The 17,570-nt window shown below is 42.0% G+C and overlaps 1 protein-coding gene across 2 annotated transcripts in view; it reads left to right on the plus strand.

Moving 5' to 3' along the window:
- macf1a (microtubule actin crosslinking factor 1a) overlaps positions 1 to 17,570 on the plus strand; it is a 320,929-nt gene that overhangs the window by 199,146 nt on the left and 104,213 nt on the right. For both annotated transcript variants that reach the window (XM_059350758.1, XM_059350757.1), the window contains 16 exons: positions 237 to 6,314; positions 6,400 to 6,555; positions 7,270 to 7,485; positions 7,641 to 7,814; positions 9,151 to 9,438; positions 10,959 to 11,108; positions 11,580 to 11,813; positions 11,899 to 12,066; positions 12,702 to 12,875; positions 12,968 to 13,135; positions 14,382 to 14,573; positions 14,663 to 14,836; positions 15,085 to 15,208; positions 15,340 to 15,539; positions 15,906 to 16,223; positions 16,838 to 17,004. In XM_059350758.1, coding sequence (XP_059206741.1) covers positions 237 to 6,314; positions 6,400 to 6,555; positions 7,270 to 7,485; positions 7,641 to 7,814; positions 9,151 to 9,438; positions 10,959 to 11,108; positions 11,580 to 11,813; positions 11,899 to 12,066; positions 12,702 to 12,875; positions 12,968 to 13,135; positions 14,382 to 14,573; positions 14,663 to 14,836; positions 15,085 to 15,208; positions 15,340 to 15,539; positions 15,906 to 16,223; positions 16,838 to 17,004 — 8,981 coding nt within the window. The remainder of the gene's footprint in view (positions 1 to 236; positions 6,315 to 6,399; positions 6,556 to 7,269; positions 7,486 to 7,640; positions 7,815 to 9,150; positions 9,439 to 10,958; positions 11,109 to 11,579; positions 11,814 to 11,898; positions 12,067 to 12,701; positions 12,876 to 12,967; positions 13,136 to 14,381; positions 14,574 to 14,662; positions 14,837 to 15,084; positions 15,209 to 15,339; positions 15,540 to 15,905; positions 16,224 to 16,837; positions 17,005 to 17,570) is intronic.

The raw sequence follows: 17,570 nt of genomic DNA on the forward strand, positions 1-17,570 counted from the left end.
TATATGGGGGAAAAACAATCAAATTCCTTATGCACAATAATCCTTTTTGTGAACTTAAATTTGTTACCTTGTTTTTGGGGCAACTGGTTGTGGGTTTTCTTCCTTTTCTGATCTGATTCTTCCCATATTACACTATAATAGTAAAATATAAATCAATAACATTATTAATAGCATATTGGTCTTTAATGTAACCAAAGTGAATATTAATTGGAATTTTGTTTTCTTTATTTTTGTAGACCCAAATTGCAATTGCTGGAGTGATTGACCTGGGAACAGTGGAGACATTCCCAGTGTTCCAAGCAGCCCAACGTGGTCTTATTGACCAGGACACCTGCCATGTACTATTGGAGGCCCAGCTCATTATGGGTGGGCTCCTCCAGCCTGACAACCCTCTCAGTCTTTCTCTGGAACAAGGTCTAGCTCAAGGCCTGATTGACCCCTATACCAGACAGTCCCTTTCTGAGCTCGAGACCGCCTTGCTTTTGGTGGAAAACACCACAGATGACCAGCAGCAAAATGTCTTGCCAGTTGCTACAGCCATGGAGTTTGGGCTCATCAGAGAGGAGGTGGCACTTCGTATTTTAGAACTCCAGATGAACACGGGAGGCCTGAGAGACTCAACGGGAAGAATCATGAGTTTAGAGCAAGCTGACAACATGAGACTTTTCACTCCCAGAATTTTCACCAAACTCCAGTCGAGGCAGCAACACAAAGAGCTGATCGACCCAAACACAGCTGAGAAGTTGAACCTATATGAGCTACAACAGCGATGTGTCCTCGACGATGACTCCGGTCTACTTCTCTTCCCCGTCAAGCAGCAACCTGGAGGAACTGTCTCCCTCCAATCCGGAAGAAAAGTTGGCATCTTCCGTGCAGTCCAGGAAGGCCTGATTGATCGGAAAGTGACTGTGCGACTTCTTGAAGCTCAGCTCTTTGCCGGCGGTATTGCTGACCCGCGGTCTGGCCACCGGTTGACAGTTGATGAAGCAGTTCGTCACGGACTTATGGACCAGGATCTAGCCTCCGCCATGTTGGCAAGACAGCTGCAAAATGGGGGAATTCTAGACCCTTTCAGTGGAGAGCGCCTGGATTTGGAAGAGAGCATTCGCAGGGATCTTCTCTCTCCTCGTTTGGCTCTGTTGGTCCTGGAGTCTCTTTGGGCTTTCATGGGGGTACTGTGGCCTGAATCCGGAGAACTCCTGTCCATGGTCGAGGCCCTTCAACAAGGAGTGATCTCAGGAGAGTTGTCAAGAAACATCTTAAAGCAGCGACATGCCATTGGGGCTCTTTACAACCCAGAAACCCTCCAGGTGCTGCCCCTGAATCAGGCTGCAGAAGAAGCCCTTGAGCCCAGTGTGGTCCGTTTTCTCAAAGACATCCACATCCCAGACGTTCTCTCCAGCATGAACCAGTCAGGTACCCCATCTCTAAACCGTCTGAGCTGGGGTTCCACCAGCTCCTCCCCATCTCCGTCCTCTCCACCGCCTTCATCATCTCCCTCAGGCCTCGTCTGGGATGCACATACACATCAAATGGATCCTGAAGAACAAGCAAAACACAAGCTGCTGTTTCACCTCATGACTCACAGCTATGTGGATGCTCATTCTGGAAAAAGACTGGTACTCCTGGACCCTGAGCTGCTGGAGTTGGTCAAAGCTACTCAACTGGTTACTGGAGACTCTGTATATAGGAGTCAAGTTGAGACCACAGATGAGCAGGGAAAGCTGCAAATGGCGAGAGAGTTTAGTTTGACAGATGAAGGGATAAGTGACAAACATACTGAGAGTGAAGAAGAAAGTTCCAGTGTAGTCACACCAAGTGAAGAATCTGAGATGAATGGTGCAGGTAGACTCAGAGAAAGGTATGAGGGAGGAAATGACAACAAAATGTTGCACAAACCATCAGTAATTGTAGAGAGAAATAAAATTGGTGAGAATAAAGATGAAAAAGTTAAAGCTCAAAAGAAAGAAAAAGTCAGTCATGAACGTGTAATGGCTCCAGCTCAAAATCTTGAAGGGGTATCAACAAAAGACCCAGAAAAACTGGAAGTAACTGAATCTAAGCCCAGGGATACTGCTGGTCAGGAAATTAGTAGTAAAGCCACAAAAGTAGATAGAAAAACTACCATGGTGCCACTAAAAACGGTAAAAGAACCAATCCCACCGGGAGCAAAAACAAATGATGTTAAATCAAAACAATCTGGTGACAGAAAAGATGTAAAGCACTCCCAGATCGAATCAGAAAAGATCAAACAAAAGCTGCCTGTAACAGAGACTGACTCGAAGCATGCTAAACCTCAGGTTGATATCACTGAATCAGCAGTCGAGAAGGAAGAGGAGGATACTGAGTTGGCAAAATTAGTCATAGAGCTCAAACAGGGAGGCCTCCTGACGGAGGAAGGGGAAAAGCTGCTCCCAGATGAGGCAGTAGCCCAGGGTGTTCTCCCTGGCCATGCAGCAGTTAAATTAATGGCTCAGGCAGGTCTGTTTGGGGGTTTCCTCGATGCCAGTAGCGGTGAGTCCCTTAGCATGGAGGATGTTATGCAGGGAGGTTTACTAGATGAAGATCTAATGTGGAGTGTCCTGAAATCAGATAAAACCCTTGCAGGGGTTGTAGATGTAGAGAAAAGTCAGATTTGCGGGGTGAGGGAGGCAGCTCAGGCAGGGCTGATCGACCCAAACACCGCTGCTCGGCTTCTTGAAGCTCAGGTGGCATCTGGGGGGATAGTTGATCTACGCAGGGATAAGAAAGTGTCCGTCACCCTGGCAGCAAACCTAGGGCTGATCGAAGAGGATCAGAGAGACAAACTGGTGGCACTAGAGAAGGCTTGCAAAGGAAAGGACACAGATTCAGCAACAGCCTTCACTAAAGCCAGTTTACAGCTGCAGATGGAAGGTGTCATCGACCCAGAGTCCAAGTGTCCAGTCCCTCTGGAGCAAGCAATTCAGAAAGGGTTGATAAGATCTGAGGAGGCTTATCAGGTGCTGGCAAGGCAGGTGGCTGAAGGTGGTATAATGCATCATGCTTCAGGGATGAGGCTGTCAGTTCCTGATGCTGTAGTTAGAGGAGTGGTGGATCGGTCCATTGCTCCTGGATTGGAAGAACTAGAGTGGGTCTATCAAGGAAAAGTCAGCCCTTCATCTCACCCAGAAGCTGTTGTTTTCCAGGCATCAACAGGAGCCATTTCGGACCCTGTCTCTGGCAGTAAACTGACATTGACAGAGGCCGTTTCTAAGGGTCTTCTGGATGAGAATATTGCCAGTGAAGCCATGGCCTCTTATGCTGTCACACAAGGAACACTTGACCCCAAAACTGCACGCATTGTGCCTTATTCAGAGCTTGTAAACCAGGGTAAGATAGATATTGAAACAGGCCAACGCTTCTTGGAGGTGAAACCATTCAGAGGTGTTTTAGATAAAGAAACAAGAGACAGTTTGACTCTTCCCGAGGCGGTTGCGTCAAAGCAAGTTGACCCAGTTTCTGCGTTGAGGTTACTTCAAAGCCAGGCAGACAGTGGAGGGATCATTGATATACATACTAGAGAAAGGCTTCCGCTGTCTGAAGCTTGCGATAGAGGTTTAGTTGAAGACAATATGGTCAGGGTAATAGCCACCAACCAGTTTTTGAAAGGAGGCTTAGTCGATCCCTCCACTGGAGGGAAAATCGATCGTCTTGATGATGCCGTTGAAAAAGGACTGATCTCCACTGATGTAGCTACAGAGATCCAGGAGAAATTGGCTTCTGTGGAGAGTGATGAAGGTAGCGCTACACCTGTTGCTTCATCAAATGGTACATACAGCCCCGCTGTTATATTGTCAGTGTCAAGCCCAGACAGTCCAACAAACTGGTCAGATGTGAGCAACGAGGTGCCGCCAAGATCTCAAGATTTAGGAATCACACCGGACGATAGAAAGACTTCTGTAGAATCAGATCAGCCACTGTTATATGACCCAACTACAGAACTAGAGGCACCAGTGTTGGTAGAAGAAAATACTTTTATTGAGCCAGACCAATCCATAGACCTTTTGTGTAAGTTTGCCACTAATGTTGAGAAAAGAATTCAGGAAACCATAGAAGAGATAGTCCCACAGGCAAAGATCAGTCAATCAGAGCCTCTTCGTAAGCAGAAGCTCGATGAAAGACCAGAAATAGGTGTGAGTCAGACTGATGATAAACAAGAGAGGGTTGTCAGAGTATCTGTTGAAGAACCCATTCAGGCACATGTCCGAGATATCGACAAAGAGTCAAAGGGAAAAGTCAGAAAAGGGGCTACTGTTTCACAATCAGAACATGTAAAGGCTGGAGGAAAAGATAGACCCAGTGATAAGAGCCCGTCAGTGGTTTCTCATGATCCTAAAGATGGAAACCTGAAAGCAGAGATTAGAGATGAAGGAGAAAGCAAAGACAGCACTGAAGTGTCAAAATTGAGTGAAGAGGAATATAGAAAGAGTGATGTGGCAACACGGAGAGAGGATACTATAGATGAGAAGGTTGAAAGAGCGGAGAAAGATAAACCTTTAAAGAGTGAGATCAAATCTAGCACAGACACTGAGAAGCCAGACCACTTATCAACCCCTCCATCCAAAGAGACAGAAGGCAAAAGCAAGAAAAAGAGGAAAAATAAGAAGAACGGAAAGGGTAAAGAAGCAGAGCAAGAAACACTCCCTCCGGAGATAAAACATCCATCTCAGATTGATCAAGCTTATGTATGCGCTGAAGGGCAACCTGAAGCGTTTAATGAAGTTAAAGATGAGCTTAAATCACAAGATACACACAACAAAACACAGATTCATAGTCAGACAGCTTCCACAGGGCCTACCAAAGTAGAAAGTGAAGCAAAGAGTGTCAGGAACATTGAGGATGAAAAAGATTTGGTCAAACAGGGGCAGGAAGCAGTTCCAGCAACTCTGGAAATAACAAAACAGAGTATTGAAGCAGAGAAGGATACAATAAAAAGTCCATCATTGAAGGATACAGAAAAGGTTGATAAAAGAGAGGAGAAGAAAAGGGAGAAGCAGAAAGAGAAGGTTGAAGAGAAGGCTTCTGTCTCTCAGCAACCAGAACAACCAGAGAGCAATCAGGAGGTGAAGAAAGAAAAGGAGCAAGAACTCCTGCAGAAATCAACTCTACCGAACAACGAGAAGGCGGCCTTGGTACTGAAAGCCAAAGAGAGCATTCTTAAAAAGGTGTTTGAAAAAGGGGTGAGCGAGAAGCAGGCGGCAGAGGAGCTCCAGGCCCTGCGCAAGGAGGTGGGGAAGAAGGAGATTCGAGGCACAACTGTGAAGACACAAACTCTGCCGGCTGATGGAGAGGAGAGTCATGATGTTAAAGATGATGGTGTGAAAAGACCCAATGGTTCACCAAAACAGAGTGAGGAGGAGGTGAAGGTCAAAGAAGAGGCAGTGGCATTGACAGTGGTGAAAGAAAATCTGACTGAGAAGAAAGTTCCTGTTAAGGCAGCCATGCAGACCAAACTAGTAGAGTCTTCTTCAAGTGAGATGGAAAACAAAGAGAGTTCGGGAAAGGAAGATATACAAAAAGATCCATCTGTCCAGCCGAAAGAAACCCAGCAAAGTAAACGAAAGAAGAAGAACAAGAAGGCTAAGATTGCTCAAGTGACTGACAAAACTGAGTCTGACACTGAGAAGATACCAGCCGATGAGAAAGTGGATTCTGAGGTCACAACAACAAAAATGACCACAAAATCTACAGTGGTGAGACCAGATTCAGATAACTCTGCTTCCATTAAAGAGCAGAGGATGGACAGACATACTGAAGGCCAATCAGCCAGTGATCTCATTACGCCTCCAGTTAGTGGTGATGCAGGTGAAGAAGTGGAGAACTCTGTAGTTGCTGTTAAAGGAGCTAAGACAAGTCAACAAAGTCCACCATGTTTACATCAATCAGAAGATCCCAATACTCACATTGAGGAGCATGTCCAATTGGCAGCTGTTGCATCTACTGGAAGAGAAGAATCCCATTCAGAAAACAGAAAGGATGGCCAATCCGTTGAGGCACGCAAACCAGACATCCAACTCACAGCTCAGTCTGGTAAACAACCAGGTAAAACAGCAGGGAGAGGTAAAAAGAAGAAGGGACAGAAACCACCAGAGGAGGTTCATAGTCCGGATGTTCCTGAATCCAAACAGCAGCATCTTGAGTCTCCAGAATCAGCACCTTCACTGTCAGACGATACTTCAACTGGTTCAGTCCTTGAGTCTGATACAGCCTCCGAGAGTTTGGGAGAGGAGGACGTCAAAGAGAGGCAAGAAATTGTGTCAAACAAAGGAGGGACGTCATCAGGGACTGGCAAGGTAAGAGGCAGCAGATAACTCTCTGGTGTGCACACTTATATACAAATTTTTTGATGTTTTATTAACATTTTTTCTGTTCCGACAGTCGTCATTGATGCGTCAGGAGTGCCTCGAGCACGACCAGCGAATTGTAGCCCTGGTCTCCATGGTCCGACATATTGAAGTCCGACTGAAGCAGCAGCAGCAGCAGTCTGTCGGCCGCAGCCTCATCGCCTTGGACGACATCATCAGACAGACTGAGGTAAAACAATATCAATATTTACCTGTTATGGCTTTTATTAATGTGCTGCCAGGCAACATCAAATTATACCTTTTTTTGATGCTTTTTTTATTTAACAATATGTGTTGTTTATCATACAGTCACACATTCATATAGGTAAAAATAGATAAATAAATATTATTATTATTAATATATTATTGTTATTATTGATTAATAGTAATAAATTACATCATGTCAAAAATAATAATAAATACAGCAATAATAACAGATTATAATTATGTAATGACTATAATTATATTAATTCAATACATATAATCAGGAAATAAATGGAATAGATGATTTTTTTTTAACAATATTTTTTATTGAAATTTAAAGCTCTTTATCAGAACAGATACATCAACATATGAAGATAAATTCTCCCTCATACAGTCACACATTCATAAAGGCAAAATATATAAAATAATAAAAAAAAAAATAATTTTAAAAATATATAAAATAATAATAATGAAATAAATAATAATAATAAAACATTACATCATGACAATAATAAAAATTAAAAAACAATAATAATAACATTCAATTTAATGATTAATTCAATACATATGAGTAAATAAATAGAAAGGATGCTTTGTTTATTTTGTAGTTTAAGACAAAACAAAGCTGATTTAAGGATTAGTCTCTTACCAAACAGCATTATGAAAACTTTTTATTTTCTTTCCCTAATCCTCCTCTCAGACTCTGGACTTTGAACTGCGTGACTTGGAGCCGGCGATCAACAAAGAAGTTGAGGCTGCTGAAGAGCTGCTGAAGCCTGAACCAAAAGACGTTCCTCCGCAGCTCCTATTGGCTCTGGAAAAGGACGGGCGGAGCTTGGCTCGAGGGTATGAGGCGGCCAAATCGCTTTCTGAGGGCATTCTGCAAAGTCTGCGAGACCACAGAGACTCATACAAGGTAAAGAAACCAATCAGAGAGAAAATCATGTGCGTTAGGTGATCATTTGGTTTGGAGGTGACCATTCTTCTCATTGGAGCATTATCCTATTTGGGTCCAGAAATGCTCCTTGTTTCCTCTGCGTTTGAATTTAATCGTTCTGATATTTCTCTCAGGCGGCAGTAACAGCCGAGCAGAAGTCGCTGGGAGGACAAGTGGAGAGTCTGCTCTCGTGGTTGAGGGAGACGGAGGCTCAGATGAATGGAGGGATGGCGGGGATGGAGAGAATGGAGACAGCAGAGAAAGATGACAGTCATGATCAACTCACACAGCAGCTGAACCTCTGCAAGGCAAGTTGTTCAAACTGAAGAAAGAAGCTTAAAAATTGATCATTTTTGAAGGAATGCATTTTGATTCAACGTAAATGTTTTGTTGCACTTAAAATGCAAAGTCCATTTTGAACACTTGCTACTTAACCCTTCTGTTATGTTAGTTTTTTCAGGAACAACAATAACCCAGGGCGTGTTTAATTATCCAAAAGTGTCAGAAACTAAAAAATCCCAATAAACATTGTTTATATTTAATTAATAACTCCATTACCAACCAGTTTTATCAACATTCACTGCAATGATGTTCTTTACCTCTCACAGATCATGGTTCAATGAGGATAATTCACTCGTGTTTAATAAAAAATGCATGTTAACACTTTTTAAAATGTATTTATTTATTTATTTATTCGTTTATTTAACAGAGACAGTGCATGGCTCTCAGCCGTACCAGAATTAGCTACTAGCTAAATTTCATCTACAAACAAACAAGTCTTTCAAACAGCAACAACAAAGTTTCACACTCTTAAAACACAATACAACACAGGACAACAGCAAGAGTAAAGTCTGTTCTCATCAGAGTTATGAAACAGTAAGCTTAACTAATTTCTCCAAAAATCTCCTCCAATGATCAGGCTGTTTGAAGTACTTGGCAGGATTTTAATGAAGAAAAGGTAAAACTGAAAATAAACAAATAATACAGACAATATTAACCATTTGCATGAGTCAAATATACCTTAAAACATGTTAAATCCTCCTAAACAAGTATACAAATAAACATACTCACTGGCAATGCCACAAGAATAAAGAAGGATGAGGATTGTTGCTCTAGCGAATAACAAAACAGGAGTTCTCTAACTGTAAGGAGACCGGAGAGTCACCAAAATAAAAGTCACCTCTTCAAAATAAAAGTTCTTCAATTTCTACCAACTGTTACATGTCACAGTATTAAGACACAACACAAAACAATGTTAAAAACAAAATGTACATTGGAAAGACCTACATATAAAATACAATGGTTTTACATGACATTGATTTTTTAAAAATGATTCAACATTTTTACATCTTTTCTTTTTATGAAAAAATACTTTCAACAATTTTTTTTTGGATTTTTAATCTTTTTAATCTTTGAAATGGGTCAATTTGAACAGCAACATAAGAGTAGGGTTAGACAAGGATCAGGTGGTAAAAATATGTACCATTTAATTAAACCATGTAAGCACATCTTATGTTTGTTAGGTGCTTTAAATCAGGGCACCCTCAGTTGATTGTTGGGATTTGTTTTGTTCATGTTTTTTTGCACTACTCTTAGAGCAATGGAGGAGAAACTAATTACTCTTTTTCTTCTCTGTCCTTTCAGGAGCTCCAGTCCTCCCTGATGGCTCGCTCCAGTGAGGTCAACAGCACGGCCTTTGACATCCAGGTGTTCATCTCAGAGCGGGCCCCGGACCTGGCCCCTGAGCAGAGCAGGCACCTTCTGGGGCAGCTGCAGCAGCTCCAGAGGGCCTTCCACCTGGCGTCAGGCCAAGCCCAGGCCTGGGCCGACGCCCTCTCCGCCCAGAGAGAGCGGGAGGAGGAGCGGCAGCGCAGGGAGAGAGTGAAAGAAGAGGAGAAGGACAGAGAGAGGCAGAGTGCCAGGGAGAGAGAGGTTTGGAAAAGGATGATTGAGTCGGATTGGTTTGAAACGCTGCGCTTTCTCTAACTAATATATCTCAAATGTAGTTAGCCTTCATATGCTTTATTTGTCATGCTGTTGCAGTGCTTTCTTACACAACATCGTAGTTAGGCCTGGGCGATTATATGATCGCGATTAGTGATTGGGATAAATTTCAGGTCGATTACGGTGATGAGCTGAGAGCGTATTTACTCGATCAAACATGTCGAAATGTGCAAACAGCCAATCGGAGTCGACCTTTTCCTGTGTTGCTGCTGTTTGTAAGTTGTCGGAGAAGTAAACCGAAAGACCGAACATTCACAGCACAGCAATTCACACACAGGTATGGTGCATTCAATAGTGTCGGAACAGTTCTGGTGCATTCAAGAATGTGGGACATATGAAAACTTACAGAGAAACAAGTTATTACTAAAATTAGTTCAATAATCAAATAAACAAAGCAATAATAGCAAAAACATGAAGGGCTGTAAAGTAGTTCACTGTTATTTTATAATTTTTCTACATTTGTTGTATTGTTGAGAAAAAATGTTTCTCATATTTTTCTATGTCCATCTTATTTAATTTGCTTTGTTATTTACTTCGTATTTTAATAAAATATTGAACTAATCTCAAGTTTATTTAGTTTTCAGTACAGATGCTTTAAAACTGGCAGTTTAAAAACAATATAAAAAATCGTTATAATAATCGAGATCGGATTATAAGAAAAAATATATTGTGATCTTTTTTTTTTTGTCATATCGCCCAGCCCTAATCGTAGTTCTGTTTTGCTCAGCGCTCACAATCTATAAAATCATATCATGTCATGTCTGTTAAAGCCTGATGTAAGCGAGCTAACCTCCATCAGTTTAGTGCCATTAAACTTCACCTCAAACCCGTTTTCTCATAATTTCATAACTTCATAGAAACCCACTGCTGCTTCTGTTGCAAAGCTTTGCCACTTGACACGGACAGTATCACCACCCTCACTGTGTATGCTACTCTGCATGTCTCTATAACATGTGTTTTATTAACCTGTTTGCCTTGCTGTTCCAGATTGCCACTGAAGGAAATCGCTTGTGTCACGGCGGTGCAGGCTAGAAAGATTTGATAGCAGAAAAAGCCTCGCTGGCTACTGGCGCTTAACTGTTTTTCCTCTTGTCTCGGCTGAATACGGAGGAGAAAGAGGAAAAACAGCAAATGAACAAATTGTTTGATTTCTATCTGTATTTGTTGTTGCTTGACCAACTTGTTGATGTGAAGATAATGTGTGTGTGTCTGTATGTCTGCCTGTGTGTGTGTTAGTGTGAACTCTGGACACAAACTGCTCAAAGCTTGGCAAAGTGTGCACTACACAGGAGTTTTGTTTAGGGGTAAATGTGCATTTATTGTACTGGTGGTTTGGTTTCTGTTACTCGATCCAGTTGAATCGTTTAAGACTCATATCAGTATCTGTTTTCCTCACATATTCTTTCTTTTTGGGTCTTTTTTCTATGCTCTCTCATTACTTCTCTCAGGTGGTTCAACAGCAGAAAGCCGAATGCTCCCAGAAACTAGAAGGTCTTACCATGTGGTTGGCTGGAGCTGCCAGCTTACTGGCCAGTCAGAAAGGTGGAGCAGAGTCAGGTGACGTGAACGTCCTGCAGGAAAAGCAGAAAAGACTAAAGGTAGAAAACTTTTCTCTCTGTTTCTAGAATCTAAAGGCCAAATAAACTCAGTAAAAAAAACATCCAAACTAATCTCTCTTGCACTTTTATATGTATATTCAACTCAATATTATCCTGTTTTTAATCTAATATGAACATTTTAACACACAGTTTTTATTATTCACAGTGAGTTCTCGCTTGTGTTATTCACTGGAGGAACATTTTTTGCTTTTTATTGGTATTTTGAAGTGAAAAAACTAATGTGATAAAAAATCATGAAACACACAAGGATAAATGCAATTTAAAAAATACAGTAAATTCAGAAAATGGAACAACAAAAATCAATAAATACGTAGAAACAGAGTAAAAAGTTAGAAATAAAGAAAAAATATAATTTGGGGTCAGTCGTGTAAAACTACACAATAATATCAGTGTCCATTTTTCTATACATGTTTACATCTTTGACCAAATAAATGTTCCCTCGCTCTGCAGGAGGCACAGAAGGACCTCCAGACCAAAGAGGAGGGCATCGCCGAGGCTATCCGCTCTGCAGAGGAGCTGCTGTCAGAGCGAGGGGGAAGTCTGAGCCCAGAGGAGAGGAAGAACCTCCAGGGGACGCTCACGAAAATGAAGGAGCAGTACAGCGCCCTGAAAGATTCAGCAAACACGTCACTGTCGGAGCTGGACACGGCCATCAGCGCCACGGTGCAGCAGAACACACAGAGAGTAAGAAAACGAGTGGTTACACATTAACTGAACATATCAGGCAGAATAACTTTCTATGTATTAATCTTCTCCACTTCTCCTGCAGGCGAAGGCGGAGGAGGAGCTCCAGGAGACCCAGGACCAGATAGACTCTCTGCTGAACGAGCTCTCCTCCCTGAGCCAACCAGGCGGGAGAGGAGCAACCAAAGATTTTACTGATGCACCGTTCTCACAGCCGGAGGGCGCCGTGATGTCACACACAGAGATGCTGCAGGTTAGACTCTCTACTCTGCAAGAATTAAACATCTTAGGTTCATTACAAAACAATATTTCACATCCTCGTTTTTCTCAAATGCATCTCTAAGCTCCTCCCTCGTAAAAAGGAGGAATCCTCAGTTGGGAAATGGGACGTTCTTGTTCACTTGAGCCTCATTTTAGTGCAACATTCTCAATTTATGGCGTGTAAATGACTGAATTAACTACAAACATGTACGCTCTAGAAATGAGTTTTTATGTTTGTTGAAATAAATGAATTCATCTCTTTTTATTTGTGGGATTAAATGTGTTTAATGTGTGTGTATTATGTGTATAATTTTATATTGTTGTTTGCATGTCTGAATTGCACCTTTTCTCCCTAAAATAATTTGTGTTTCTTTATGAAATTAGTAGTTGATTATGCATATAAGGGAACTGTAAGAACTTACATTCATGAAGTGGTGCTTGTTCTGGCTTTGCTTCTTTACATTCTGCCAGCTGTGGAGCTGAAGGTGGAGCATTTACTTAGAACATCTCTGCTGGCACTCGTTCTTGAACATCCTTCAAGACGTTTGGTCTGGAGGAGGTTTTATTGAGATGAAGCGATTGAAACATTATCAAATTATAACCTATGATCTTTGATTTCTCTCTCAGGCCGAGCTTCAGCAGCTTCAGTCTCAACAGGCGCAGCTTCTCCAGATCACACAGTCGACGCGCTCGCTCCTGGAGCAACCGGACTCGACGGTTCCTCCTGAAGAGAAGCAGCGTCTCCGGGCTGCCCTGGACCAGCTGCAGGCCCAGCACCAGGACAAGCTGCAGAGCTGCCAGGTGCTAATAGATCATAATACTCATGTGCATGTTGGGTTTTCCTGTGTTTCTATTGTCGTACTGACTGCTGCTACTGTAACTGTCTCTTCTAGGACCGTCTGAGGAAGTCTGAGGCTCTGAAGGACGAGCTGACCAAGTTCCTCCAGGAACACGGAGGTCTGTGTACCTGGCTGGAACAAAGTGAACAGGATCTCCGTTCCCTGGGGGAAGGAGAAACTGATGCACAAGGACTGAAGAGCAGGCTGGAGGAGCACAGAAAGGTACATATGACTCACGTGACTGTGTGAGTTTATCAGTCCCATTCTCCACTAGAGGGAGCTGTTACGTCATGGCAGATCACTCGATTTTTACAGGACTGTACAGTAAGAGCAGTAGCATTAAAATCAGCCGATACATGCATGCAGGCATACAAAATTACTTTAAACCCAAACTTTTCTTTCTCTCTTCAAGGAAAGACAACAATCCTGCAAGTTTAAACGGAAAAAAAAACATTAAACAACAAAAAAAAGTAATGTTGGAAAATGACGTCATTCAGTTCAAGGGAAGTAAAAATTCAGGTAAAATCAGGAAAGGCTCTCTGATAAAAGTATATTTTAAGAAGACTTAAAAGAGATCACTGTTACTATTATAATATAAAAGTTATTTTCACTAATTCCCTTTTTTCACCAACATGAAATGGGTTTTATTCCGGTTTGAGCACCTGATTTTGACCCGTCAAAGCATTTTAACCAGAAGTTTGGAACCCGAAAAGTTTGTTTGCAGCTGGAACCAAAAACTAGCTCTTATTCTACAGGTTGGAAAGAGTGGAGTCATCGTGCCGTTAAAAGCATTGTGTGACGCCCTCTGTTAGGGATGTAGCCTTGATTATAACGGTTCTGCTCCAAACTGGTAGAAATAAAGTCTGGTTCACTAGATGGAGCCAAGGTTCCAGGAATCCTGAAAGCTACAGGTGCAGTTTAATAGAGGGCTGTGAGTGCAGAAGCTATTACTTTCCTTGGTGCAGGTTGGGCTGCAGGTCTGAAAGTTTTGGCACATTTCTTGCTCTGCTCTCTGGCTTTCATTGGCTGCGCTTGGTTTTAGTTGCTTTGAAGTGAATTTGCAGAGAAATATCAGTGTAGCTGAGTGAAACCACAGACCGCCCAGCTCTGCTGTTTTTCACCTTTAATCACCCATGGAAGACAGATTTTCCTTGCTCAGTTTCCATCCATCCGTGCACCGCCACATTCCCTGATTTACTCTCATACAATCACACATTCTCATTTGGGAGCCACTGAGAAATCCACTGAAACAGCCCGGGATAATATTCTTGTTAAAAGTCCCTCGAGATCACATTTGCAGTGTTTTATATCCTTTCCCAGACATTCTGGAAATTAACTAGCGACCTGCTAATAATGGTCATGTTTTCCATTAACACTCCACACTGTCATTTTTCCAATAGACTATAGTGCTGCACATATCTGTATGAATCTGTCCCCAGCTGACCTGTGAATGTGTCTGTGTTTCCAGCTTGCTGAGGATGTAATTTGCCACAAGGCGGACCTGCGATTCGTTTCCATCTCGGGTCAGAAGGTTCTGGACTCTGTTCAAGGAGCTCTGGAGCAAGTTGGCGGTTCAGACGCAGCTCTGGACGGCACCAAGCAGCTGGTGACTGACAAGCTGCAGGATGCAAACCACAGATACACGACACTACACACCAAGGTCAGTCAAATTATTCTGCTCAGTTACTTAGTTTATGCATTTTTCCTGAATTTACTCATGCATTTTAAATGTTTTGTTGCTGTGTGCAGTCAACAGAGTTGGGCGCCCGCTTGTCGGGCCTGTTGGAGAGGTACCAGCAGTACCAGGATGAGGTCGTCTCCGTCCACTCGTGGCTCAGCACTCAGGAACAGAACCAAAGCATCGCCAAGCCCAGTGGGGACACCGACCCCCAGAACCTGCAGAACACACTACGACAAGTACAGGTGAAGGCAGAAAAAGAGCAAGATTCTTTTTCAAGTTTGGAAAATCTTTGCAACTTTGCCGTCATCTTCCCCAGCCACTAAGTTATGTTGAGTAGGTTACAGACCAAAACGTTTATATTGATTCAAGAAATTAACATCTGGAAGAAGGGCAGGGATGCTAAAATGGAAACTTTGTGGGAGCATCACCTCAGTTTTGACATTCCTTCAGTTATAGAAATGATTTAGTTGTTTGTGTCATTGGTCCTCAGCTGCTGCAGGACGAGCTGGCTGAGCGCTCGGTGCAGCTGGAGAAGGTGAAGAGAGCAGGAAGAGATCTGGTCAGCACAGACGAGTCTCCCTCCCTCAAAGCTGTGGACATCCTCTGTGCTGCAGGTAACACTCAGTCTGTCCCCTGCAGGCCTGTCCACAGACCACAGACCTTCAGCCAGGTGTTTCCTCTCAGTTTGTGGTGATTAAAAAGTGATTAAAAAACATTTTATTTTGCCACTTCCTTCCTCCTTCAGATGGTTTGGAGAAGAGGTTTGGATCGCTCTCTGCGTCCGTGTCAGAGCGGGCCGAGCAGCTGCAGACCGCTGTGGCCCAGTCAGTCAGTGTCCAGGAGGGTCTGAAGGGTCTGCTGAGCTGGCTGGACAAGCTGGTTCTGAATCCTGGTCCAGTTGAACCCACCGCACAGGCTGTCCAAGACGCTCTGACACAGAACCAGGTAGGAGTGAACCCAGAGGAAAGTAAAGTCATGGAAGAAATGATTAGACCATTGTTTTCTTCAATATCTTGTTCATTTTAATGCTTGGTGCAACTAAAGGTACATTTGTTTGGACAAATATAATGATAACAACAAAAATATCTCATAAGGGTTTAATTCAAGAGCTGATATTTAGCCATTTTCCATGGTTTTCTTCATAATAACCAAAATCATTGTCAAGAGTTGTACCAGGCATTAAAATTTAAGAAAACAAGGGTGATCTAATATTTTTTTTCCATGACTGTAGAGGGATTCTACAACTTTTCAGTGTCACATTGCAGTCTAAGTCAGATTTTTTTGAAACCCAACTACTCCTCTTCTTCCCAGAAACTCCGTCAGGAGCTGGTGTCCAGGCAGGGCAGCGTAGAAGCAACACGAGACTCCGTTTCCAGACTCCTTCAGAGCTCCGACGCCTCAACGGCCTCCGGCCTGCAGGGCTCTTTAGATGAGCTGACTCAGCGTTACGCAGCAGCGCAGGCTAGCCAGGCGGAGAGGGAGGCGGAGCTCAAAGGGCTGCTGCCCCGGCTGGAGAGCTACGAGCGGATGGGGACAGACCTCCAGGCCTTCACCCAGAGCCGACTGAAGGCTCTGAGCCCGGCGGGTCAGCCGGACCGCAGCGTGGACGACTACAGGCAGACCATTGAGGTCAGCAGAGTTAGACGACTTCAGGGTCATTCTCTACTAAACACCTAGACTTCCCAGTTTATATCACATATTTTCATGAAAAAAATGATCTAAAATGTTCTATGACATTCATGGGACCTTGCAAACATCCTGTAGTTCTACTCCAAATACTTTTTTTAGTCACAATTTTTCATAAGTTTAACCATTTTTGCAATTATTTGTGAGTATTAAGTCTCACCAGTTGCTTATTTTTTCACTGAATTAGATTAAAATTTGTACTGAACATCCAAGAAACCCTAATAATAATTGAAAACATATAGTCACGTAAAAATGATAAAATTTGCTTTCTACTAGTTTTCACTTGATGTGTCGTATAAATTTAGCTCAAGCATGTCTAGAAGTTAATTGGAAATATTTCCTGCATGAAATATTGAATGCAACAGATCTTAAAAAAACATCTTTTATAAATGCCCGTAAAAGGAACCTTTCTTGCACTTGAACAAAGCCAAATAAACAAGACATATTAGATAATAATAATGGAAATGTATTGAACAGGAGAAACAAAAATCTCATTGCCAGTCTATGCATATTAAATTAAAGTCCACTGTTGCTGTATTGAACGTTTCTCCTCTCAGGAGGTCCGGTCGGAGCTGGAGCAGGAAGCCGCTCAGGTCAAATCCTTCTGCAGCCTCGGCAGCGAGCTCAGCCAATCAAAAGCCTTCAACAACACTCAAAGCTTATTGGACAATGTGAAAGGAGTGTCTGATGAGTTCACGCAGCTGGAAGCCAACGTCAACGAAAGGTAAAAAAAATGAAAACTGACAACATGTGAGAAGTGCCTTTGTTTAATTAATGCTGCCATGAATGTCAAGTCATGCACTTTTGCTGAAGCAGGTTTGGCCTTTCTTTGTCCTGATAAATAGTTTTGTTGTGCTATTATATTATACTTAAAGTGCTTTAAGTCTATTATGATCTATTATTATTATTATTATTATTATTATTATTATAATAATAATAATAATAATAATAATATATACTATACTTATACAGTAGACAGGTTGCTTTATTGCAAAATGAATAAATTGTAAATAGTAACAAAAAAACTACTAAGGTTACATATATAAATGACAGTAACTGATTGATAGATTGATCTCTCTTTATTCAAACATGTTAAAAACAACAACAAAATATTTATAATAAAAAAAAAGAATAAAACAAAACAAACAAGAATAACAATTCCATTTTTCTGCAGAAATTTGACAAAATCACAAAATAATAAAGCCCCAAAAAATTTCATGTCGAAGAAAATTTAATATTTTTACTAATTTCTAAAAAAATTCCAGTCATATTCCATAACCTTTAACCATA

This window comes from Centropristis striata, chromosome 14 (assembly GCF_030273125.1).
Source record: "Centropristis striata isolate RG_2023a ecotype Rhode Island chromosome 14, C.striata_1.0, whole genome shotgun sequence".
Lineage (NCBI taxonomy): Eukaryota > Metazoa > Chordata > Actinopteri > Perciformes > Serranidae > Centropristis > Centropristis striata.